Source organism: Podarcis gaigeae (genome assembly GCF_964106915.1).
Source record: "Podarcis gaigeae genome assembly, chromosome: 5".
Taxonomy (NCBI): Eukaryota; Metazoa; Chordata; class Lepidosauria; order Squamata; family Lacertidae; genus Podarcis; species Podarcis gaigeae.
In genome coordinates, this window is record NC_139681.1 from 18,525,768 (window position 1) to 18,552,384 (window position 26,617).

Sequence of the window (26,617 nt, forward strand, 5' to 3'; positions counted from 1 at the left end):
CCATGTACTGGTGCAGCATGAGCTGCCCGGAAATAGAGGAGTGGTTGCTCTCATGGTCTAAATATGATATGTGTGCGTAATTTTCCTGAGACATTTTGATGGTTGTGTCAAACTCCTGTTTGTTTCCTTTGCAGTTCTTCAAATATTCTCCCAGAGCCTGACCTCACATTTTGGTTGAAGCGAAGTTTGGCAGTAACACTACTACATTTCCAAGAGTTCTGCAAGAAGAAGGGCACAGATAACCAAGCTCAGGTAGGCAAGCTTAGATTATTTTGGAAGGCTCTGCATTCTAGACTTGTGCTGTGAAATTGCCCATTAGTTTGGGGTTCAAATGTGGTTCATGCAAAACCTACATGCAACTTTCTTTTCAGGCTTTTGATATTGGTTGGAGTAAATTACACTTTATTTCCACAGCAATCAAAGGGACTTGAGTTAGTTGTGATCATGACTAATTTGCCTCACTGATTTCAATGGGGTTAAAACTTGATGAACTTACAGTACAATCCTATACATGTCTACACAGAAATAAGCCCCACTGAGTTCAGCAGAGCTCTCTCTCAAGTGAATTGGTATAGGATTGCAGTCTTAGCCTGGGTACAACTGAAAGCAAAACACAATCCATATATGTCCCCCCACTTCAGTCCTTGATGTCACTGGAGGAGATTTAAGTATGGGCTACCATTGGAACTTTACTGTGCTTAACTGTGACTAGATTGTACTCTTGGGGTGGTATTCAACTTTTACTCTTAAGTAGACCTATTGAAATTAATGGACCTAATAGAGTAGATCAACTAGTATTGATAAATATGACCTAAGTAAAACTACGTAACGCCCCCCCCCCAAAAAAAGAAATGTATAGCTAGATGAAGGGGTCGTGTGTACAGAATGCCGCTGGCTGCACAAACTTTCGTGTGGGAGAGAGAAATATATAATCTGCTGCAAATACCTTGCAAGTAACAAGTTTCACAGCAGAATATTTACAATGATAAAAGCAATGTGTGTGTTTGTGGTGGGGTGGATTACCTTGCATGCCTTTTTTCCCCTCCCTCTAAATGGCATATTAAAAGTTCTGCCACCCCCATGCTTGTTTGTTTGGCAGGGAGTATTTTATATGCAGTAGGTGCCAATCAGCTTGCTGGGAAGGCAGAGTGCTCTCATTATATCTGAACTGCTTTCACAATTCCTGACTTGGTTTTCCCTGCAAACATGTTTCATGGCATGAACGATGAGGGGCTGAAATAAATGAAGATGCTCAGCTAAGGTTGTCATCTACATTGCTTCACAGCTCTAGGTTGTTTCTCCTCCTGCACTCCATGTCTCACTTGTAAGGTTTTATGTTCTTGAGTTTTCTGTGGGCCAGATGAGGTGAACATGCAAGCCACATTGCCTGAATTATATGTGTCCGTCTTAATTCATGCATAAGCCAGGGTGTGTAGCTTCAGTTTTAAAGAATTGTGTGGGTGAGGAGAGCTGAAACCTTCCCCTTTACCCAGCTTCCTTATAGGAAGTGATCCTGGTTGAGAAAAAAGGAATGCTTTGCTGGTCCCACACAGAAGGAGGGGATGAGGGTTTCAAAACCCCTCCCCTGGTCACGCATTTGAATGTTCAAATCACATCTTTAACTGTCCTGCTTTACAAAGTAAACAGACATGATTGCCACCATCGCCACTAGTCTAGCCCTGAGCTTGGGAAAAACCATCAAGTTGTAATTGTGGGACTTTCTGACCCAAGATTAGGGCCATATACGTAAAGGTGCATCAGTCAGCTCAGGATCCACAACTAGGCTTGTCCTCAGCATCACTTTGAAAAGATACCTATCCATAATCTGCAAATAATATAGTCTTTGCTCCCCCCCCCCCCCGCCTGCCTTCAAAAGCCATCCGGGATAGCGGGAAGCGCTTCCCTGCTATCCCGGACTGCTTTTAAAATGCTGGCGGTGGGGAGCAAAGCCTTTCGGCCCCCGCCGGCCTTCCTGGACCTCTTCTGAAGGCCGGAGGGGGGGGGGAAAGGCTTTGCTCCCCACCGCTAGCATTTAAAAGAGGTCCCCGGAGATTTCCCTATGGGCTTTCTTCTTGCGAAGCAAGCCCATAGGGAAATTCGTTTTGCGAAGCGCCTCCTAAACGGAAAACCCTTTCGTCTAGCGGGTTTTTCATCTTGCGAGGCCTTCGTCTTGCGGGGCACCACTGTAGATAGATAGATAGATAGATAGATAGATAGATAGATAGATAGATATGATACTATACTATGCTGAACTGTTTAAATGTTCCTTTGATTGTCCTTGAATCTTCCCACCACACTTGCCATTCTCTCCTATCACACAAGTGTGGCGTGCCACACCCTTTGAGAACCACTGGTGTAATGGGACTGTGCCTTTGACCTGATCTCTGTCAGAAGTACTGCAGCATACCAGGATATAGAGAGGCATGGCAGCAGTAATGTTGGGGCAGTGTAAATGCACTGGCATGAGACCACATTGGTTCCACTGGTGGGTTTGCATCGCACCTGCCATGCAGTCACCACCCATCCTGGTCTGCTGCAGCTACTCGGCTGGCCAGAGGTCAGGTGAACAGTGCAGCCCAATAATGTTGTCCCCTGCTTACCAACTTTTTGTATTCACAAGTTTTCCAAATGCAGCTTACAAATGGACACTTTCTTATTACCACCATGCATTTTAACATCGGTTCTAATCTTCCTGCAATCATGGTGCTGGAGCCAGAGCTATACCTCCCACTTACACGAGAGAGGTATCAGACTTTGTTAACGCCAAGGTTTGCTGACACCCCCAAAAACTTTACAGAAAAACCTAAGAGGTTGAACACATCCCTGTCAAACAGCCCCATGATAACTCGGTGGCATGAAATGTTGAATGAATGAAATGAGAGAGCGCGAGAAACAGAACTGGATGGAAGGGAGTCTGGGGTAGAATGTGTGGACCTAGCTATAAAAAGGATAAAAAGAATCATCTCATTGTCCGGATAGATCAATTTCTGGTTCACACTGAAAAGCCATTTTAAAATGTCCTGAGGGATGGAAGTGAGAGCTGCTCATGAAATCAGTAGGGAAAGCAGAAATTTTAATCTAGCTGAAACAAAGTGCAAGTGTGTTCCTCCCCACCAAAACAGGCTGGGGAGGTCTGTGCATACTCAGCGGGCCCAAATGCTCACTAACTGTTGCAGTGCAGAGGGAAACCAGGGAGCCGGGTTAATGGCTCAACCCTCTGAACAGCAGCATTCCGTACAGCAACATTATGTTGCCAGGCTCACTTGTGTACATATTTGTTGAAATAGCAACTTGCACAAAGTGTGAAAGGACATCACTTGTTTGTAATGTATTAAAGTCAATTCATGGCCTAAATCCTCTAAATTCAGAGGGGGATAACTGAAGCATGTAATAGCTCAATAGGATCCCTGCTTTTATATCTTAAAACCAAGTATGTGTCCAGCCCTTACAGTTTTAGTTCAGAGATGTTTGGTGCCTTAGCATTTTGTGCCATTGTGGTTTCAAAATAAAAGCAGTTGGGCGACACATCTGCCTGTCGCAGTTTAGCCATCATTCATGTAAAGAAAAATTGTGGGAATAGGTGTTCGTGTTACTAAAATATGCAAAACAGCTGTGCTCATCAGGCTCATGAAGCGTTCTGCCTTCAGTGGGGAACAAGCTGCCCATTTCTGATCTCAACATAAATGCCCACCCAATCCAGCAAGGGAGATCCATGTGCATAAGCAGGCAGTGGACACTGACCTGGATGTGCACCTGCAACCAGAGGCGGAGCTAGCTGTGCCGGCACCTGGAGCAGCACACATGCTATGCACCTGGGGGCAGGGCTAGCTGCCCAGCGGGGCAGGGGAGCATCCCGGGGGGTCACCACCTGCGACGACTAGTGAGCATCGGGGGGGGGGGCTCTGCCTGCGGTGAGCATCACAGGGGCGTGGGGCAGCAATGTCACCCCTCCAGAGATGACACCCGGGGCCCACTGCAGCCCCTTCCTCTGCCAGTGTGTGCAACCACACTGCACTGTTCATCTGGGCCTCAGTGGACATTGCTGGATGCAACTTTCATTGTGGATGTCCCCATCTTTTAGCACATCTCCACCCCTGCCCTTGGCCACCACTTGCACTTGCCTCCTTGCATGAATAAAGCATGGGGGGGTGGGGTTGTGCGTATAATGTGTCTAGTATTAGAAGTTAGGCACATTCACATAACATTTTCAGCATGAAAAAAGGCTTGAGGACTTCTAAAACGTTCCCCAAATGTTCTTGCATGCTTACTGTTCCTTTTATTTGTCTTTTCCCACTGGTTTGAAGCAGCTTCATAGAGTCATCTGGCTGCTGCTGCAGTGCCACTCATTTTTTTAAAAATCTTTCTCTCCTCGCCATCACCAAAACAAGCAAGTCAACCTCAGTGAGCTTGCTCGCTGGTGATGGGAGTTTTTAATGGTGCTGCAGTAGCAGCAGCTAATCAAGGCTGTGAAGATGCTTCCAGTTGCCACCCTCCCTGGAGAGAGGAGCCTATATGGAAAGTGGCTTTTGTCCCCTTTGAGCCCCAAAAATAACTATGGAGGATACCAGGGACTGTGCTAAACTGTTTTGGTTAACGTCATGGGAAAGAGTGTGACCCGGGGTTCAATAAATGCCCCATGTCAGCCACAAATCCCATCTCTGTATCACTGCAAATTCTTAATACCCTTTGTAATTTGTACACTGTAACCTGCAAATTTGCTAAGCCAGGGCACCTGGAATTATAGTCCAAATTAATTGAAGGGATACCTGTAGGATGTAGTACCATTTCAAATGGGAGATGGCAGGGACAGGAGGGAATAATAAGCGCATTATTTGGTGTGTGTTTCTCATATAATTTTCACATCTGTTTTTATGTTACAAAGCCTTACGTGCTTCAACACTTTATAAACACCTGGACCTTTATTCAAAGACAATGTTTTCCAAATGAGTAAACAAACCAACAAACAACCCCATGCACACTATCTCTACTAAGTGAATCTACTTGTATATTGAAAGCAGTGTAAAAATGGGTAGTGATTTAGGGCACAATTCAGCAAGCAAAGTGGGCGAATACTATTCCAGTGAATGTATGGTGTTCCTGTGCTGGATCTTGTTAAAAGAATGGAAAGGCCCTACAGCAGCAGTATTTGCTGAATTGAGCTCCTTAGAGGCCCAATTTAAGCAAGGCTTTCATTGATAATTTTGTGTCATGCAGAACATTTTCTGGTCTTTCCCCCCTTTTCTTTCTTTCTCTAATACAAACACATAATCTACAATGGTCTCCATTTTAGATATACGGTTATGCATTTCCTCAGACACATTCGTTGCTGCGTCAAATTCATGGGACAACTGCTTTTATATTGACATCCCTTCCATTGTTGGAGGAACCAGGTTGTAGCATTAACAGAAAAGCAGGTCTGATGGCAAAGCAGCATATGGAATCCCCACCCGCAATCCCTAAATAAATTAGTAACATAATATCAAGTCAATATTCACCACTAGAAATGGGGAGAGGGGGAAGAATGGTGGTGAATGTATACTGGGTGACAGAAGTGGGGAGATAGAGTGACAAGACAAGATGGCACCACAGGAAAAACAAAAAACAATAAAACAGTTTCACCAAGTGAGCACCTAGTTGTTCAGTTGTGGGGGACACGTGCAGTTGGAAATGAAATGCAAGCAGGTGATAGGGTAGAGAGAAAAAATCACAAATGAGAGTTGAGCAACAGCAGCAGCAACAACAGCCAGTTTACTTTGGGTTTAGAAACAAAGCCAAATAAATAAATAAAATTAAAATAGACATTACAACAAATCTGAAATTAAAAAAAAAAAACTGAATCAAGTTTGGTAACGTGGTTTTTAATGTGTCACAAGTTTCCACAAGGACAAAGTTATAGAAGGAAACCCCACAGCAGTTTTCTAGCTCATGCAGAACCATCAATTGTCATACCTTGGCCCATCCTATTCATCCTTGTCGCACTTTAGAAAGAGAAGTAAGCTATGTAAGTTTTACAACGCCTTTAAACTGTCACGCGTCCCATTGAGCACTTTAACTGGCACATCCTTGGTGTGTGTTAGAGAATGCCTGGTGGCAAAGATCAGGACCTTCTTTTGCAAAACTGTGCAAATTTATCTTTAGGGTCCCACACAATGAGTTGGCAGTACTGCTTTGGTCTTACGGGGCAGAGGGTGAGTGGTTGATGGGGGTAGGGACAATAATAGTCTGAAACGTTTTCCAGTAATGCCAACTTGCAGTCACCCCTCAGTATGTAAGACTGGGAATTCCCAATCAGGATTACAAGTAAGGCGGAAAGGCTTTAGGCATTGCACCAAACCAGAGGTTGTCAGTAAAAGTGCTTGGCTTCATTGTCAATTCACACAGCAAGCTTCTATAATCGTCATGCTTTCCGGAGGAGGAGAAGGGAGGGGAAATATCTATATAGCAACTCCCCGCATCCCCAATATACTTTCTAAAACATAAAGCACATGCCAGGCAACCAGCTAGCTACTATTTCTATAAAGGGAAGGGGTAGGACAGAGGAATAGGGAGCAAGGAGGTGCAGTTGCAAGGAATTAGTCTTCTGCAATGGATAAATAAGGTGGTGCAGGGCTCCAAGGTGCAAGCCAGATAGTTTAGAAACATGTTCTGTGAACATTCAATCCTGACTCCATTCCTGTGAACCACATTTAATTCTCTGCAATGTTGTTAGCTTGGCCAGTGTCTTGCTGAACTACATTATTTATGCACGTTTTTTTCTGAAACTAATGACTAGGTCTTACTGACAAGTAAATGGGTTAGGCACTAGATATGAGCTACTGATTAGCACAGAGGGTTGCAAGATGTCCTTTCAGAGAGCTTCTTGACTGTACAGCGATTCCCCCCAAATGTTCACTGAGTACAAAAGCAGACATATATTGGGGCGGCTCTGTGCAGGATTGTTTCTTCACATACAACCTGCCAATTTATGGTGTGAGAACACACCACAAATCCCTCAAGTAGCCCTGCCTGCATTACAGCTGGTAAGTGAGAAGAAATCCCTGAAGCCTCAGCAGGGCCCAGAAAGTATGGGGATGATACCATCATGGAGCCTTCCCTGAATGGACAAAAGAATTTTTTTGGTGCTGGAAGGCCATGTTAACAGGGCTATTCCCAGTCATAAGCATGTCTGCTGCTCTAGGAGCAGATTGTTGTTGTTGTTTATTAAAAAAAAATGCATATATTTTTGAGGGAGTGCAAGAGAGACAGAGAGAAGCAAATTTCTAGTTTCAGTCCAGAAACAATTGTTCCTCACTACTTTGGGAAACTCTGGCTTACTAGTTCTAAAGCAGTGGAATCTTGCAACCCCGATTGAAGGAGTTAGCAATAGGCACTAATGCAAGGCAATCTGTTTTGTACGTTCTTTAAATCCTTTCAGGGATTTAAAGGGTATGTTGCCATTAAGTTCAGCAGGTGCTATGCAACAGCTATATTATTATTTACCTTGGCTAAACCCATCAACCTAAAGCATGACCCCAGATTTTCCTGTTCATGTGTATGCAAGTTCTTTCTGGAGGTTTTAATAGCACACAATTAAGCTATCAGAATGGGAAGGGAGTGCGCTGATAATAAGAGTTTATTGATACGTAAAGTTACTTGCTCTTTTCTGAATAAAATGAGCATGAGCGTTTGCCATAGCGGGGAGGATTTATACCCCATTTATTCTGTACATAAGGTGACTAATTCCCCTTTTAATAGATATAAAAGTCTCAGGGAGGAAGATTCTAATAAGCTGTATTCTGTATTTATGATACACATGGCTTTTCTTCCCAAATGTCAAAAGTAAGAGGAAATAGAGTTATTCATGTGGCAGTATAGACAAAAATTAATATGCAATTAGAACATTGTTTTAAAAAGTGGGGGAGGTTAAATAATTAGAACTGAAGAACTACAGGCCTAGTTATTTTTTTAGTATTTTCCTATTAATGTGAAAAAGGCACTCTCTCTATATATTTTAACAGTCCTATGTGCAAGAAACATCCTGATATTACTTTGGTATAAAAGCAGGTGCAGCAAAAGTCTATAAAATAGTGTGAGGCTGTTTCAGCACAAAAGACTGACCCCCACCCCTACAGCACATTTATCTGAGGCTTAGAAAAGTAACCAATTTGGGGTTGAATTTCATGTGTGTGAATTATTTTACGCAAGTGCTCCTTTTACCACACCAGCCTTGCATTAGATAACTTTCTGTAGCTGACACCACAAAGTCAGTAGTCACACTACATGTGGTTTAATCTCTGTTAGAACAGTTATGGTGAGGGGTTCTTAGCATCTGCTCTTAACTTCCCCCCCCCCCACCTGCTCTGCGTCATAAATAATGTTTGGTCTGCCTGTTTCGTTGCTGTTGTGCTTAAGGGTTTTATGGTATTGAAATAAAAAATGACAACCACATGCACACTGTTATACATATGCAAAATATGTGTATAAAAATGGGAACTCCACAGGGGAGGGCTGGGGAGAAGAGGGAAAGCTACTATTGGACACACCAATTGGGAGGGTATGGGTGGTGGATACAGCTTCACACACGGTGGGAGTGGGTACACGTATCAAAGTCTATCTTCCTGCACGTACTTCTGCTTTTCCCGGGAGTCCCTGGTCTTAGTTCGATTCTGTCGGTTTGCGGTTGCTGGGATAGAATGAACCGATGAGCTTTTCTTGCTAGACGTATAGGAGGAATGGGAAGAATGGGAGAGACTAGCCCGGGACTGGCCAGCATTGTGGTCGTACTGCATCAAACAGAAGATCCAGTCTGTCGGCACAAGCTCAAACTCATAAGGTGGGTTGGCTATAACAAAACTGAAAAAGAAAAGAACAGCCTTCTTACTTCATTTCCATGAGATTTCCATGCTCTACACAAATAATATCAATTTCATTGTTCTGCATGGGACAATGACAATAAAGATATTGTATATCGTATATCGTAATATCATCAGCTTGATATTTTCACGCTCAAAGGGATGGAGATAGCTTCTATTGTACAGTCATTGCATAGGTATCTGATAAAGGTTGCAGTAGTGTTGTGGGGAGCTGCTTTTTCATGCATCCATCCCACAGCACTACAGTAAAGGTTCCCAACAACATGTGTGAGGGCCTTGACTTTGAAATGTACTGCTGGCGGAATCCATAGAAGAAATAAGCGTTTTCAGGGTAGTGGTGGTGGTTCAGCAAATCTCGTGAGTTATATGTGTCAGTCGGAATTTGAAGCGAGTTCATAGAAGCCTCCCCAAGGCGAGACATCCAAGATGCTTCAAGAGATGCCCCAAGATTTTCAATGAACCTGTTGTAATTTCTCTGTAGCTTTCTGCACATCTCTCACCACCAAATAATGCAAGATCCTCCCATCTTAATGCATTCAGGGAACGGATATTTGCATCAGCACAAGAGACAGAAAACAGCTGAGGCCATTTTCAGTTCAAAGGGTGAGCATCACTGAGATGGCCAGGTTTGGGAAAAGGTGTCTTACTATCCCTGCAGCCATGTCTGTAGGAAACAGATCCAAAAGCTGATAGGCAGGTGAGGAGAATATTATAAAGTAAGAAAAGTGGGCTGAACAAGTCACTTTGTCTTGGAAGCAGTTGCCTGTAATACACTAATGTGTGTGGCAGCCCCCCTTGCTGGAATATGCTCTGCCACAGTAGACAGGTTGGGGAAGACAGCTTGTCCTGCAATCTGTGACTCTTTTGATGAGTTCAGTTCAGATATTTTTTGTTGTTTGCCTCTGAACCCTATCTGCTGTAAGTCATACCTCCAGTCTTCCCTTCCCCCTAATTTCCTTCGCCCATTTCTCTTCCTTGACCCTCTTTCCATACTATTGCTATATCTCATTTGCTAACCTGAGAATTGCAGGGGCTTTAAATCCTGTGCCTACTTTGGAGGCAAAACAATTGTTAAGAGGGAAACAGAATGGGGAAATCTTGTATGTGTTTGCTCACCAGTGGTGTTTGTTCATTTACTTTATCTATTTAAACTACCCATATCTCGTGTTTCTACCCAACAAACGTACAACATTCAAATGTTGAGAATATCAGCTACAGCCATGTCAGGAATTTAACAGTAATAATTGTGTAGTTTTTTTTAAAGTTATCCTCCCATTTCAAAAGCCCAGAGAAACAAAATAAGTTTTACCTGTTGCTGGAAAAGGAGAAACACATGAGCTTCGGGGAGGGGGGAGAGAGAATTCTAGAGATAGGACATCACCACAGAAAATGCACGGGGGCATCTAAAGCTGGGCTTTTGATGACACTCTCAGCACACAGACAGGTTCAAATGAGAGAAGGTACGACTTCAGATATCTCAGTCACCTTTGCAACTTTGGACTAATTGCTTCGGGTTATTTGGAATGAGGAAGGGAATATATTTTCTACATCTTCTAAAAAAACACGTGGCTTATTAACAGTTAGCTCAGTAGTGAAGTATTCTGGTACATTGTGATCAACTGGTGACAGTTTCTTAGTTATTTATTTGTAGTTCAAAATCAGCTTGTTATACTAGAACATTAGGGAAAAAATGGAGCTGCTAAAATAATACCCTTTAGGCTTTCAAGTTATCCAGTGTACTTCCTCAGGTTTGATATGGGGGGGGGGGGAGTGTGTGAACCCAAGAATGGTTTAATCTTTGCCCATATATTTTTTTCTCTCTTAAGACGACTGAAGGAGTACTTTTATGCAGGGCTATCCTCTGCGTTAGGGATGTGGGTGGCGCTGTGGGTTAAACCACAGAGCCTAGGACTTGCTGATCAGAAGGTCGGTGGTTCGAATCCCCGCGACGGGGTGAGCTCCCGTTGTTCGGCCCCTGCTCCTGCCAACCTAGCAGTTCGAAAGCACCTCAAAGTGCAAGTAGATAAATAGGTACCGCTCTGGCGGGAAGGTAAACGGTGTTTCCGTGCGCTGCTCTGGTTCGCCAGAAGTGGCTTAGTCATGCTGGCCACATGACCCGGAAGCTGTACGCCGGCTCTCTCGGCCAATAAAGCGAGATGAGCACCACAACCCCAGAGTTGGTCACGACTGGACCTAATGGGCAGGGGTCCCTTTACCTTTATCTTCTGCGTTAGGGGGTCTCTTGATAAACATGGAAGTTCACTATACTGTATTCAGGAAATGATCAGTGGTAGTGAACTCATATAGCGAAAAAAACACAGGATGCTTCATACTTACAAAATGGGCTTAAACTCAGTGAAGCTTACTACTTCGAAAGAAGCATGCAGTAGCATATGCACAAATACTTCTACCACCTTGGTGCTGTGGTGAAGTTTACAGGGACAGTGAAAAACAGCAATAATGATAATGGCTGGCCAAGAGGCTTAAGTTTATACATACCGCTTAGTGCATTGGCTAGGCGTGCTTTGGTTGAAATCTCTCAATCGGTATATTCCAAAGCAAAGCATATTGTATGTTTTCAAAGCTTTACAAAACAAATCTCCATAACAACCACCGTCCTAGGAGACAAAAAGGGGAAGAAAGGAATTAAGAGGTTGTTCTTCACTTCCTTCCCACCCCCCACCCTTCAGCCTCCTTTGCAACAGTGATAATGAAAGGATGTATGGAGGGGGATATTTTTTAAGTTCGTAGTTCTGTGCCAAGGGGACAAGGTGTGAGGCAATCTGTTGTTTACTTGTCACGAGTGAGAAACAATTAGTCAAGGAGCTGTCTAATTTAAATATTTAATCTTGAAACCAGCTAATAAATGTGTGCATGGGAATGTGTCCGAACCCAGTGATTGTATCCCCCCCCCAAAAAAAACCCCTCACAAAAACCCCAACCTGAACTGGGAACAGTGACTGACTCTTATTTTAATTGAACATGTAAGCTTGGGGCCCAGAGAACAGCTATTCCACAAATTAAGAGCAATGTAGTCTGAACTACTGGATGATTAAGAAGGTGTGACTTTTCCTAACTTGCTCCGGTCTTGCAAATTACTGTGTCATATGGCTCAGTTTATTTAACTATGTTGTCAATTTTCACCAAGATAGTTTGGATTTCACTGGGGAGATTAACACTTAGTAGGTAAGAATCCCCCCCTTTCTTTAGCCCTGAAAAAAATGGAAATTAGAGAAGGTGAGGATGTGTTTGTCTGTAACTGAAGTTGCCACCTATCAAAATTGTCTTTTGTCTCCAAGCCAAGCATTTGTTTTGATTAGGGGACTCAACTGGCATTCAGTATGGCAGATATAGAAACTGTTTCATATATATGACGAATCAAACTTCCAGCTTCAGTATCATCTGTATAAGTAACAGCAGTATGTGACCCCCACTTACTGCGAGAACCATGGGGGGTAGTCAAAACTGGTATTTCACAAGGATCCAATTTGTGCAAAGGGGCAGCAGGGTTGCGCATGTGCTTCCCATCTCACATAGGATGTGCATGGGCATTTGTGTAATCCCATTTGCGGGATTATCCCTTCTACAAATTAGGTGTCATCACCTCAAGCTCAGAGGAGGAGTCAGCCAAGTCCAGAGCTGCTATGCTACCAACTGGGGAATTGGATCAGGCTCTGGATGTTGGGGCTTCAGAGCCAACAGTGCTTGACTTGTCAGAGCAATCAAGCACTTCCCATGCTACCCCATCTGCCCAACTGGTGGTGAAAGAGACCTAGCAGGCCTAAGTTCACCTCTGGCCTTTGTTGAACCAAGTATGGAGTGACTTGTGGTGCTCCAGCCACTGGCCTGCCTTGTCCCTGTGGGTACCTGATTAAGATGGGTCAGAACAATAAGGGGAGGGAGAATCAAGTGAATGCCCATTGGGGTTAGACATACTTAATCTGTTTGATGTTATTCTATATGTACATGGCTTCATTTTCTACACTGGGAGTTCAATGTTTGAACTGATGGAGAAACCCTGTGTCTAAGATTATGCTGTCCTTGTTTATATTTACAGCCTGCCCGGGTAAAGAAATCTTGAAGAAGATGGAGATGCCTAACTCTCACGGAGGTCGGGTTTGAACCACATCAGATACAGATGGGGAGCTCTTATGGAAGAATATAAAGCCATGTATAAAGCACATAAAGAATTGACAGGTCAGTGAGTCCTTTCTCCTCAACATTTGTTTTCTGTTTTTTATATAAAGGGCCATTCAGCCACACTGAACTACTGGCACGGTTACAGCCCAGTTCACGTTTATCACCACTGCCAACCCTAGTTCCAGTTTAAATTTCTTTGACCACAAGGAGGGCTAGTCTGGTTAGAGGGATGACTCCTTCCCCTTGAAGAGAAGGCCTAAGGATGGAGAGGAACCTGCCTGAATCCTCCAGTAGGAGGCATCCATTCTAGGAAGAAATAATAGCTCAGTCAGTAGAGGACAAGACTCTTAATCTGAGGGTTGTAGGTTTGAGCCCCACACTGGGCAAAAGATTCCAGGGTTGGAATACATGACCATCGTGGTCCCTTCCAACGCGGTGATTCTATAAAAATCTCCCACTTGGATATGGCAAATTGTAACAGCAACAATATAGCAAACAGCAATAGAAAAATAGGAATTTACCCAAGCCAGAGCAGATGGGACAACTAGAAACCTCCCCACAGAACCATGTTTAATAAGGTAACTACAAGGAAGGTAAAATAGGGCTGGGGTGTGTGTGTGTGTGTGTGTGTGTGTGCCTACCTTGTGGAGGACATTGCCTAATGATGGTGCCACATCTAACAAGGTCCCTGGGCTACTCCACTATTCCCTTGCTATGTCAGGTTGCACTTGGAAGCCAGCAGCCAAGGTACATAAGTGAAGAGCTCTTCTTTGCTGCCATTAACAGTTGGAAGGGGGGTGTTTGGGTATTTTGCCCAGGTTCCAGCTAATTTGGACAACATTTCCTGTGATGCAGGCTGGATGATGTTGGGTTTTCAGCATTGTGGTGTATCACCAGTAGGCCTGGGCAATATATCGCCCAGGACTGGCATGAGGAGCAGATTACGATGGCGGTATCTCTCAGTGGTATATCGCTGGTGAAACCACCACTGCTCCTGACTGAGGCCCTCTGCTAGCAGTGTCCACTGGAGGGAGTCAAGAGTTCCCTCCTCCAGCGGGCTCTTCTATCAGAGGGACTCAGGGGTGGTGGCGGTTTCACCAGCGATACACCACTGAGAGATAGCGCCATCCCACTCTGCCGTCATATGACGCAGAGGGAGAAACAAGCTGGATTGGTGAGGTGCTGATACAGCTTGTTCTTCCTTCTGCATCTTTAAACTGCTCGACTGAGGAGTGTGCAGCTGCCTTGCCTCAGCCGAGCAGTTAAAGGAGCCCTGATGCTCCTGGGAGAGCACCAGGGCTGTCTCACCTAGTGTGGGGGAACCTTCCTTTTTTAAAAATAAATCTCTGTTTTAAACAACCTTAAGATATCAATGACTTCCCTTCCTCTCTTTCCATGGTTCATTTTGCACAATATAAATCCCTGCATATTTTTATTACATCCATCAAAACTTATTTACACTGTTGAATTTATCTTAATGCTGCCCACGTTTTCAAACACAATTTTCCTCCATATATTCAATAAACATTTTCCAATCTCCTTTAAATATATGTTCTTCTTGTTCTCTTATTCTATATGTTAGAACCTTCCTCTTCCTCAGCTAAGCTGTGTTGTCCCAGCCCGTGAACGCCTGAGCTCCCACAGTGAGAGTTGCAGCAATTTCACTTGGTGCCTTGTGGGCCAGTGCAGCTTTTTTTTTTCAACATCACGATATATTGCCAAACTGTGATGTTTGGCAATACACTGCAATGGCGATTCACTTTCAAGCTGCATTGGCCCCAGCTGGTGAGGCGCAGGGTGAAACTGCCTCAGCTCTCACTGCGGGAGCTGAGGCGCATTCACTCAAGTGCCTTGTGGGCTGGGGTCAATGCAGCTGCCCCCAGCCTGTGGCAGGGGTCCTTGGCATGGGGGGCTGCCCGCTTGCCTTCCACTCCCCAAATATGGACCAGGTGACAGTAGTGTTTAACTGCCTTCACCCATACAAGCATGCTGCCTCTTTCCCCGGGGTGGTTGTTCACCCCAGGAGGAAAGACAAAGTCCATCCTCCTGGGTGAAGTCTGCAAGGCAGGGGCTGTCTTAGGTCAGGATGGTGGGCTCCGTTTTTCTGGGAGGAAAGATGCAGCCCACCCTCCCGGACAAAGCCAGCCAGGCCCTAGCCAAGTTAGGCTGCTTCTGCACGAGCTGGAGGTGTAAACGTCTCCATTGAGGGGCATGCAGCTGCGCCCCCCCTCAATTGAAAATTGTCACAGAGCCTGCACCTCCCCAGCTAAACAACCACAAACCCGTTCCTACTTGTGTATGAGCAGGAACTGGGAAGAGGGAGAGCACATTAATGGAGACCCCACTGCGCTGCTGGCTCATGTGAGCCAGTGGCTTGTCAGGCGCTTTGTAAAACAGCTTGGCTGAGGCGAGGGCCCACTGTGGCGGTATGAGGGCAGAGTGCGGTGGCAGTTTCACTCAGTGGTATATCGCTGGTGAAACCACCACCATTCCTGACTTCCTTTGCCTCCAGCGCCTGGCTCCCCTTGTTTCTCCCTCAGCTGGGCGCTGGAGGCAGAGGGACACAGTGGCGGTTTCACGAGCAATATATCCCTGAGTGAAACTGCCATTGCACTCTGCTGCTCCCTCATACCAGTCCTGGCCAATATTATCAATATATCGCCCAGGACTGGTATGAGGGGGCAGAGCGCAATGCAGATCTAATTCAGAAGAGGGTTTGCCGGGAGTGGGGGACGAGGAATGGTGATTATGTCAGGGGACAGCTGGAAAATATCTGGGAGACGGGTTAAGTCTTCCAGCTGCCAATTCTCAGATCACTGCAGCGAACAACCCCAAAATTCAACAGCTCTGAGTGGGATACTCAAAGAAAGGTAACACTGCCTTTAGAGATTACGCATCTTCTCTGCTGAGGACAAGACAAAGGCAGCTACAGAATAGCTCCTGGACTTTTCCTTTTGCTGTCCTGGTCTTACCCCAAGGTCTGCAAAAGGCCCATCTAGCAGTGCCAGCTGCGCCACCCGACACCTGTCCCTGTTTGCAAGCGTCTGGGGTGTGCTGTAGCCGCCTCTCAGCGCGTTCTCCTCCGCAATCAGCGACTCCAGCTCTGGCGTGGCTCCTCCTGTTACCAGTGTACGTATCAGCGTGAGAATATTGTCATTGAAGTATGTCTGTGGAGATAAAAGAAAGCTCTTCAAGCAAACACCATTAAAGTCACAACTGAAGACATCCAAATTACAACTTTTCTGGGTTTCTGCTGTTTAAAGTTCTTGGCTTGTCGCTTCAAATAATTTCTCATCGGAAGTGAAAAGACAGCAGCCCCCAATTACTCTATTTTCTTCTGTCCCATTAGGCTTCTGCTCGATCCCCCTCCCTTTATTTTATTTTTTTTAAAATCTAACTCAGGACTGATTTTTATTAAAGAACAAAAATGTAAATCATTTATGTTTCCTATAATTGGTGTTAGTGGTGAAGCAATGACTGCCTTCCTTCTCATTGCCTTCATGTCTAATAACAGCCTTTAGGACATGTAATTGTAAAAATCCAGACCACATTTAAAGCTTACACAGGCTAGATTGCCTTTTTATACTTGTCACCAATCCATTGGGGAGCCGCCTCTGTGCTTCGGGTGTCATTACTTATTACTGTTGCTGGACTCGAGCTGTCTTCCTGCTGTATTGTACTAAACATCTTATTACGAGACTTGACAGTGTTCAGACACAAGCATGTATCAATTAAACATTTTGAGTTCATTCCAGATAAATGTATGATGAGTTTAGGGTCCTGCTGGTCCTTTTAAAAAACTCTAGGGTATGGGGTAAGTGTAGTTTATTAGGGAAGATTTTCTCCACAGTGACATTTTGCCAGCATCAGTAGCTGCTCTGGTCTCTCAGGCAAAACAATGGGCATTTTAAATATTAATTAGACGCCAGCGGAAGGAAGTTCATTTAAAAGTGCACATGTCGAGTTGCAAGAGGCTTCCTTAAGTAGCTGCAGTCTATGGCTGGTGGAGGACAGTATTTTATTTTATTTTTAAAGAGGATTATCTCTAATCCTAACAAGGACTGCTGTATTGGTCACATATATGGCAATCGCTTCAGATTTTGCTTCAGGAAAAATTGGATGGCAACCCAGGAAAAACTCCTACAGCACAATCCTATACATGTCTGCTTACTACTGTAAGCAAATCAATGGTGCCTTAGCATTCCTCAAATTACTCATATGGGAAGAATCCTCCAATTGTGCTTAGCAGGCACATTTCTGTTAACAGCTCTACTCCACTGGCTTGGATGATAATATCCTTTTAGATTCAAATAACATCTTTAGAGATATAAACATTTCTGAATCCTCCCAGTTACAAAAACTGCAATCAGGGCATTGAAACATTTTTGAGGTGTTACCATCTGAGAAAGATCTTTGAAACAGGACCTTATCTAGAAGCCTGTCTGCTGTCAGCTGCTTAGAGCATTCTTCAGCGAAATAATAATTATTTTTGTGATATATAGTTTTGGGATTTTTTAAAGCCTTGCTGAAATGCTCATTTTGCAATTGTGATATTTTATCTACTTGGTTGTGAACTCATGATTATCAATATATTGTTGTTGCAGTCCTATGGCTTTTGTTTCAGCACTTTCTGTGGTTGCTAGGGAAACCAGATTCAACAGAGGGCGGGGCGCTTGCACCTCTGAATGGCCATGAGTTACAGAAGCCCCGTTCCTCTTGGCCTCTGGTCGCACTATGGACAGCAAGGCTGCTGCTTTCGGATAAGAAGATGGTTGCTGGTTTGAGTTTCAACAGGAAGGGATTAGAGTTAGCATCACAGAGACCTCACACTGTTCTGAAAAGATGCTCTTTCCAGAACCAGGTTGAGTATTTTAATATCCACAGAGCTATACCTGCTACTTATTCTACTGTGGCTTGGACTCCTGCATATTTAACAGTTGGTAGAAGTAGGAAAAGTTGCATCTGTCTAAATTCCTGGAATTGCATGGACTGAATTTCAATGGATATGTTTGGTAACCCTGTTTTTTCTTTGAGGGTGTAGCAGCTAATCTTTAGCTCTTAGATTACTACAACTACTACTAAAATAACAGAGGAAAATCTTGTGGCAGCTTCAAACATCCTAAATAACATTTTACTATGTAGTAAGGACTTTGGACATGAAACATAAGGAAAAATTAACTAGAAAACTATTTTCTGATCGATCCATGAAAGAGGTAATGCAATCTGAATTTGCTACTCGCAGTAGGAAAAAAATCTGAATGCATTTAGAAAGGTGATTAAGTTTAGAGGAATCCTTTTAGGCCAAATTCCTGCTGTTGGCTGTGTAGCAATCAAGGGTAAAGACCTTTTAATTTGCAACCACAGTTGCTAACTAGAAAATCATGTGAGTCTATCTGCAATTGTTCCAGCATGAGGGACAAAGGTAAGCACAACCCTGGCTTACTATAACCTGGGCAAAAGATAGGTCTCTATATTTGAGCTTGCAGTGCCACCTAGCCCTTTTTTCTGCATTCCATCAAAACTGTTTTGAAAGAGCACAACTATTTGGGGCCTGCTTTGTAAAATCCCCCCTCCCTTTGAAAAGTAAAATAATCACACAACATCTTATGGTTCACCATTAATGCTGTCATGCTTCTTAAACTAATTGGTCTCTTACAGAAAATTTAACTGAAAATTAACAGAGCTCTTTAATACATTCTAACAGCATTTTGCCTTTCATTTATAATTATTCTAAAACTATCATTTTCTGTGTCAAGGCTGCCACATTTAAAATATTTGCTAGTTTGCATAGAGTAGCTTAAAGAAAAACTCCAGTGCTGGAGTATTTGTTTTTTGTCAGTATTACAGAAATGCATTTTTATTTGTATAGTTTATTTAAAATATAATGGATCTCCAAATGCTGACAGTCTTGAACTGAAGTCATTATCTTAAAGCTAGTGATGTTACAGGGAGTGAACCCTAAACAGAGCAGAAATAATCTAATGTATTTATCTGATAAATCTACCAAACAGATTTGTACAGAATTGCATGATTTAATCATAAGATAAACCAAGAGAGTAGTTTATCACCTGATAATATTTCTGAACAGCAGGAAAGTATAAGACTTGTGTTATATTTTATTTAACAAAAATTGCATACCACTTGATTGTAAGGAAACCTCTAAGCGCTTTACAAAAATAATCATTGTGGCTGTCAACCAATATTAAAAAAAAGAAAATTTTATTAGATGGATTGCCTTGTTTTTGACTAATTGACTAAAGTAAAACACTGTATTTACACAAATCTAATGCACACCTCAATTTTCAAAACCTTGAAACCAAAGATGTATTTGCTGCTGGCTGTAAATGCGCCATCAAATCTAATGCGCACCCTCATTTTTGCTGCTTAATTTGGTCAAAAAAGGTGCTCGTTGCACAGTAAAGCCACATATTGCAAAATCTAAACATCCACAACTTCAAGGACTGTGAATGAAAGGATAGCTTTACTCTTAAATGTGATAACTTACCTCATTAGGGAACTGCTTACTTCCTCAGCTGTGTTTCTTATGAGGCCCGTACTTGGCTATATCCCTGCACAACTCCTTGGCTGGATGGCTGGCTTCTGCATACCTGCTTCTTACCTGCATTCATTTTAGGTGACTATCTGTAGCCATATAGGAACATCCTTGCATTTTGGACAGGATTCTTTAAAGGGATGGGGGAGGTCCAAAACAGCGTACAGAATGAGTCCCTGTGTCTTATCACTACTGCAGCCATTTGTTCCTACAGTAGCAGTAGCAGTTCCAGGCCTGTTGTGCATGCAACATTTATTCTCCATCCTGGATGTAGGCTGCACACGTGAGCTGAGACAACATTTGAATTACACAGCATGGAGCAAAATTAGAGGTGGGTGTTTTCAACCATGCAACTAGTTGTGGGCTGAAGGACAGAGGCTTAGCTTAATGTCACAAGGACACTTGAGCAACCTATTCTCAGACCACCTTGCTTGTTTGTCCCCACTGTAGTTCTTAAGGCAAATGAGGCACTGGGAGATGTTTCCCCAGCTGAAAAGCTGTGTTTTCTCTACAACCTATGAGCCACTGGTTTCTGACTGTACTACTTCTACCAGCGCTGATCGAAAAGTTAAGGATGTACAGGCAGAGACGTACAAGGTCAGGTAAAAGGAGCAGTCTGTTTTCCAACAGAGCTGTGGTCAAAATGGCAGGTTTCAACCATCTGTGTAATGAGGAAATAGAAAACACTGGATACTTACTGCGCTCATGAGAGAATCCAGCACGCTGACTGCAAATGCAGTTCCACACGCAAAAGGTTGTGTGAGATACAGTTCTGTATCAGGGTCGTCGTCATCATCTTGGTCCAGAAACTGAACATTTGAATCATTCACTAAAAAGATAATGGTTAACAAATAAATAAACCAGCAGAAGACCTTGTCATGCTACATGTGTCCGGGTGTGTGTGTGTGTGTGTCCCCAGAAACATAGGTGAATGGTGAGAATGGAGTTTAAATGGCTGTTTGAAATGAGTGTTGGGAGAGGAAACAAATAAACAAACACCAGCTGATCGTTATGAAATGTGAATGTCCCAAAAGGTGAAATAACTTTCTCATATGAGGAGTTTCTTGGTATCATCAGGAGCACAACCAAGATTGCCTTGTCAGTAGGAGGGAACAACTCCATTACACAATAGAAATCACACAAAATACTGTTTCAGCTCAAAGACAAGTAAAGGCCCAGATGGCTTCCTATAACAGACCTGGTGTGGCACATTTGAGGAATTTCACCTGAAATTAAACCATATCTGAAAAAAATAGGATCAGTGTGAGGAAGATTTGCTTTATTTATTTAATAGATTTATAAACCACTTCATGACCAGAGGCCATCAAAGCAGAGTGCAAGTGGTTTGTTTTGGTTTGTTTGTTTAGTTTGTTTGTTTGTTTGTTTTTTAAAAAAGATGGTCAGAAAGGAATAGAGACAGTGTCCTGGACCCATATTCTCTGGTCCTAATATTATACAACAGAAACGCTACAGTGTGTTTTACATGCCTTATTATGAGCACTCCCTTTTCCCAGGCAAATTTTGGCCACAACATGTGTGAGCCTAGTTCACACTAAAAGGATGAATGTGAGGCTGCAGTTGGGAATTGACATTCTCCATTTATAAAAATCCCCCTGTGTCTTATAGTCAATGAATAACAAAATTGCTTTGTTTAACATTCTTTTCTTCTTCTTTTTGAAGCAAATGTCTATTTGAGAGAGTACATTCCGCTTCAAAAATGGACCTTTGGGGAAGACAAGAGTCTGTTTTCAAATGCTAAATTAAACCAAGGCACAATCTTCAGCAGCATTGTATATACCACTTCCTACTGGCAGACTTGAAAGACTAATAACTCACACAAGGCTAATACCTGACACAAAAGCTTTCCCACCTTTTACATGGTGACAATTTCCGAATCGCAGCAAAATCTAATGTGAACGTTGCAAGGCTAAGCCTCAATAGCTTTATCGTCCTGGCCTACATTCTCCTGCTAGGATTAGTATGAAATGTCTCTGAGCTAAGATGGGACTAGAGGTAGGATTGGTTTAAGAGTGCAGGACTTTGCCACAGGAAGTGCTAATCAAAATTTCACTTTCCCAAAGAAGCCTGTTTAGAAGCTTAGCTGGTTTCAGGACATCAGAACCCTTAGCTTTTGTGTGGAAAGTGGGCCCCCAAAACAAACCAACAGCTTAAGGGAAGAGCTGATGCTGGAGTTTCTTTCTCCCCCACCTAAAATGTCTCTTATTTCTTCTTTGACTCCTCTGAGAGCTGTTAAGACATGTCAGTCAAATTGACAGGTGGCTAGATTTTTTTTTAAAAGGAAAGCAAAGCAAGAGAGAGAGAGAGAGAGTGAAAATGTCTAGACCAAAGAAAAATGAATTGGTGTGAAGATACTATGGGAGCAGCCGGCAGGTCAGATGAGTGTGATCAAAGATTTACTGATGCTGCGTATGGGGGGGGGGGGGAGAGAAATCATTAAGAAAAGCCAGAACAAGACAGTCGATTTCAACTGGAATCACAAATAAAACACATTCAAAGCGGTGCTCTGAGGGTAGCCCCCTCTGATACAGCCAGATAAATAAAAGAGAAAGCTGATGACAGTAGGAACAACAATAAAACAAAAGACAGTTGATGTGAAGGAAAAAGGCACTTCTTACCCAGTTCAGTTATCATTAGAATGTGAGTTCCACTGTTTTTTTCCTGACTGATTGAAACCAAAGGCAGAAGTTTGCCAGGCTTAGCTAATAAGTAAAGTGTTTAGGAGGGGATTGGGGTGGAAGGGGAAAGAAGGCACAGAAAGAGAATAAAGTAAGGGATAAGACAGGTAAGGTCTAAAACTAAATGGAAAGAAAGTGAACAGGACAAAAGGACTACAAATCAAGCTTGCCTTTACTATGAGAAACAGAATGGCTTTCACGCTTCACACTGCTTGACAACACTCACTAGTCTAATGCCACAGCAGAAATGGGAAACAAGCAAACGGTCGCCACATTCTCCATGATAACACTCCCAATGCCATTACAGAACAAATTAGTTATTAATTTGTCAGCATAAGAGCAGAGGAATGAACAAGCAAATATTTATTTTTGTTAAGATGCAGGTAGCACATGAGGCAAATGGTTGCATTTTCTCTGCAACCAAAGAGCCACACCTACTCTGATACATCAGTCCTAATAAACAGATGTGCAATCCTGCATCTGCCCACAGGGGTGCTGTAATCCAGCGGGCAAGTGTAAACTGGGGGATAATTGCACTCAATGCAATGGCTCTTACTACCACAACCACCCGCAAGGGGGAGAGGGAAGTGTTAAGGTGGTTTTGTTGAAAGGCAAGGGGCAAACAACAGAGTGTAATGGTGGGCAGTAGCCTGTGGACCTTCCAGCTGTGGCAGGTTGCCCACCCACCCTTCTGTCTGAATGTAGGGATCAGCCCCACTCTTAGCACTGATTTCTGTTCCCCCTCTGGTGCTGCATCCAAGCTTTGTTTTATAGAGCAGATTCTGAAGATCTGTCACCAAATAAGGGAAGAAGTAAAATTATGTTCAGGCTTCAGTGAAAGAGCTTGGTTAATCATTGTTCCCCCGCCCCCTTCCTTCACAAGAATAATTAAACATAAGTACATTAAATGAAAGGTACTACGTATGACCTGTGTTCATTTCCTTAGGCTGGCAAAGAGGGAGAGAAGGAGGGTAAAGAAATGAGCAAACAAGAACAGATCACCTTCAATTTCTCTTACCTAATTCTGTTATAATAGGGATATCAATTCCTGTTGTGATGGAGTGCTGCCGTAGAAGGCCATGCACAGGGCTGTTGTCTGGTGACGATCTGTCCATTCCTGGTGGTGAAAACCCTGCGGAGAAAACATCATGCCAAAATTTAGGCATTACACTGGGTTACCACTTATTTAACAGCTTTCAATGGTTCCTGGTCTATTCCTGGGCATATTAAAAAAAAAAACAACACTTGTATTTTATTTACTTTGCTTTCAAAACCCTTCTTTGGTATGGGATCAGAAATCCTTATCTGAAGGATTTCATGTCTCTATATGTGCCTGTCCAGATCTCCATTACCATCTTCTTAGGCCAGGGGTTCTCATACGGTGTGGCAATGGCGTGGCAGGAGTCTCAAGGACAACCCAAGAAACAATAAATTCTTTTTATTTACAGAATGTGGATAAATATATTTTCAAAATTAGAGCAAGAACATCAAGTGATACTGAGGACAATCCTAGTTGGATCTCCCCCACCCCATGTATTCCTTATCAATAAAAAAATCAGAACCATGCTGGTTTTGATTGCTCCAAGAAGCTCAGAATGGTATGTAAGGGATACCTAGCTGAGTTGCAGCATTGACAGGACCTAATTAACATCAGACATAATAATGGCACCTGCAGACCATCGACCGAGCTTGGAATTGTTATTTCAGATTAGTGGACTGAAATCTCTGAACTGGCCTATGCCTTCCATGCCATGCTATCTTACAGACCTTATCATACGACAGAATGGTTAATCGGTTTAAAAGGTAATTAAAACAAGGAACAGGGCTGTGCTGCTATCCTTACCCTCGTCCTTACTTGCACTACAAGGCTCCACCCCCTGAATATCCGTATGCTGTCGCAGGGAGGAAATCTATACGTCAGCAGTCAAGGCCAAGAAGTGAAACACTTCGACCTTTTGTGCTCTATTGCTGTCTATTAGGTGTATCTGACCAGCCGTGTTTGAAAAGAGTTTTTGGAAACAGGAGAAAATCAGTCTATAGTTGGCTGCATTATTCAGAGCTTCTCCAAAGTGGAACTGGTAGTCCTTTGCATTCTTCTCTAAGCAAAATATGGCTGCAATATAAATACATGGACTCTTCCTACTCACCGCAGCAAGCCAGCTTTTAGCCTCAACCCACCCACCCCCACTATCCCCTCTCCAGTGTTTGTTTGAAATGCATATGACATTTCTGTGAGACTGTCAGCAGCTTTATAATTTCAAATTGTATACACAAAGCAAATGCACAGAAGAAAAAAGTACTAAATGGCTTGCACTTTCTCCCTGAATGGAAAGCTAGTTCTACACAACTGTATACAAATGTATTTATTTAAAACATTTGCGAGTGCATGGAATTAAATGGCTGGTTGGCATTTCCTCACCAAAATAAATTAATAAAGGTCGTCTGGTTTGCCAGTCTGGGGGTGCCATATTTCAATAAAATAAATGCGCCTTTAGAGCAACAGGAATGAAACAAGTCCACTCCAGGGTTGCCAGGGGAAATGATTTGCTTATTGATATAAATGTTAAGTGTTATTATTTCCATTCTCTTAGAGAGCTGGCAGGAAGAAGAGAGGTAGGCAGTAGGTCCTCCTTCCCTCCTCCAGGAACATCCTCTTTGCAGTCTTTTCTAGCCAGCCCAAAGCATAAATTTTAGATGCTGCCTATTTTCTTCCTTCAAAAAAAAAAAAAAAGTGAAGGAAACATAAACTGTTTTATCACAACTTTTATTTGAAAGTATGAAAAACTGCAAGTGACAGCTGTGCGAATTCAGTGGATGTGAAGTTTTTGAATTTCTTCAACTTGACAAGTAAACACCTTAAATCGGTAATGCTATATATGCATAATACATGGCCTGTATTTTGACATCCATCATCAAATGCTGACTTGAGAAAATACAGATTTGTACGTCAAGGAATAGCACCCACAAAGCAGGAAGGAATTCAGGTCACAGGGTATTAGGAAAGCAGTATTTCATTACAGCACCAGAAACAGGCTAAGTCATGAGATGTAAGTGCTGTTTGGGGATGTGAAGAGATTCTCTTCTACTTCACAGAGCCCTCCTTCATTCAGAAATGACACGCTTTACTCAAAATATCCATTTTCATTTGCCTTCTCATGTTTTCAGTCATCCAAGCTTAAATATTAGGACCCATAAAACTGAAGAGGGGTGACTGTTATTGTTGATTTTCCTTTGGTTCATAAAACAACCCCACATTAATTAGGAGCCACAATGCTAGCAGTTGCTTTAGTTTATTGTCTAGAACAGTCATTCTCACACTCCAAGCCCTTCCTCTGCTAACCACTTGAAAATGGCTGGGGAGTCTCTCAGTGGACCATTAAATAAACTTTTTCCTTCTTCAGCACCACCATCATCTTCAAAAACACCATCATATGTTATGGAAATTACATGACCTGGGCCTGAGAAAAGGGCAGCTTTAATTGGTAGGTTGCTAGGGGGGATAATTACATTAAATTTATATCTATTTATTCAATTTAATTTTTAATTGTGCCAAAAGCTTATTTGAGCTACTGAAGGCAGTGTGAGACATCTTGCAGTTTGATAGCTTCCACCTAGTGTTGGAAGGAGTTGCCATATTTATTATATTTAAATAGTATCGAGGATATTGGCTTGGACCCTTAGTCTATGTTCCAGTCAGGATATGGCGATTCCTGCCCGCTTCTGGCTGCAGCCTCTAAAAAGCCAGTCCTGGTGATCAGAAGCTGCAGAGCAAGAGACGAAAGCAGTGACTTCCGCAGACACAAGCAAAAAAGGCTGATTGGATCTAACCTCTTAATATTAAAGCACATCTTCATTATTTTCTCTTAATCCCAGTTACACAACATACTAAACTAAAGCTGCGTACGAAAACAAAAAACCACACATACAATTATGTCTTGTAGTCTTAAAGGAATATATTCTTTCCCTTCACTGAAAGGGCATTTGTGCTTGAAAGGAATCTTGTTTTTGCCTCGCTTGATCTCTGGGCCCTCTGCTTTTTGGCTTCTGCTACCTCTATGGGCACCCCTCTGAACACACCTTTAGGAAGGGTTCACCCTGACATCACACACCTATCATCAAGAGAGCAGGAAAACTAAGTTTTATAAGCCAATTTCATAGGCTACAAACAGAAACGCTTAACCCACCACCAAGGGGAACAGACCCCAGGGCAGAGTGCTCCTTAGGTATTAAACTCTGCACAGTAGACTAACAGTATTTTCGAGGAGAGACAAAAGCAAGTTGTGTATTTAGCCAGTGTGGAAATTGCCACTTCCCAAACTAAAGTTAACCAGACAGTTGGGGCTAATAGCTATATTTTAGCTGGTACCCTCACATAT

General features: G+C 42.9%; 1 protein-coding gene and 1 long non-coding RNA gene across 20 annotated transcripts in view; one reads left to right on the forward strand and one right to left on the reverse strand.

The window, feature by feature from the left end:
- LOC310844387 overlaps positions 1 to 26,617 on the forward strand; it is a 91,787-nt gene that overhangs the window by 25,072 nt on the left and 40,098 nt on the right. For 3 of the 6 annotated variants that reach the window (XR_014564060.1, XR_014564061.1, XR_014564063.1), the window contains exons 4-5: positions 135 to 252; positions 12,910 to 13,049. This is a non-coding gene — a long non-coding RNA (uncharacterized lncRNA). Of the gene's footprint in view, positions 1 to 134; positions 253 to 12,909; positions 13,058 to 15,837; positions 15,857 to 26,617 lie in introns of those variants that run through there. The other 3 variants (XR_014564064.1, XR_014564062.1, XR_014564065.1) reach the window with 3 other exon arrangements.
- KCNMA1 (potassium calcium-activated channel subfamily M alpha 1) overlaps positions 1 to 26,617 on the reverse strand; it is a 545,541-nt gene that overhangs the window by 10,613 nt on the left and 508,311 nt on the right. For 4 of the 14 annotated variants that reach the window (XM_083738255.1, XM_083738251.1, XM_083738257.1 and 1 more), the window contains 7 exons: positions 23,260 to 23,373; positions 22,182 to 22,265; positions 20,244 to 20,374; positions 15,965 to 16,159; positions 11,352 to 11,470; positions 8,608 to 8,832; positions 5,950 to 5,978 (listed from right to left, as the gene is read on the reverse strand). In XM_083738255.1, the coding sequence (XP_083594381.1) occupies positions 5,950 to 5,978; positions 8,608 to 8,832; positions 11,352 to 11,470; positions 15,965 to 16,159; positions 20,244 to 20,374; positions 22,182 to 22,265; positions 23,260 to 23,373 (897 nt within the window). Of the gene's footprint in view, positions 1 to 5,842; positions 8,833 to 11,351; positions 11,471 to 15,964; positions 16,160 to 20,243; positions 20,375 to 22,181; positions 22,266 to 23,259; positions 23,374 to 26,617 lie in introns of those variants that run through there. The other 10 variants (XM_083738259.1, XM_083738260.1, XM_083738262.1 and 7 more) reach the window with 4 other exon arrangements.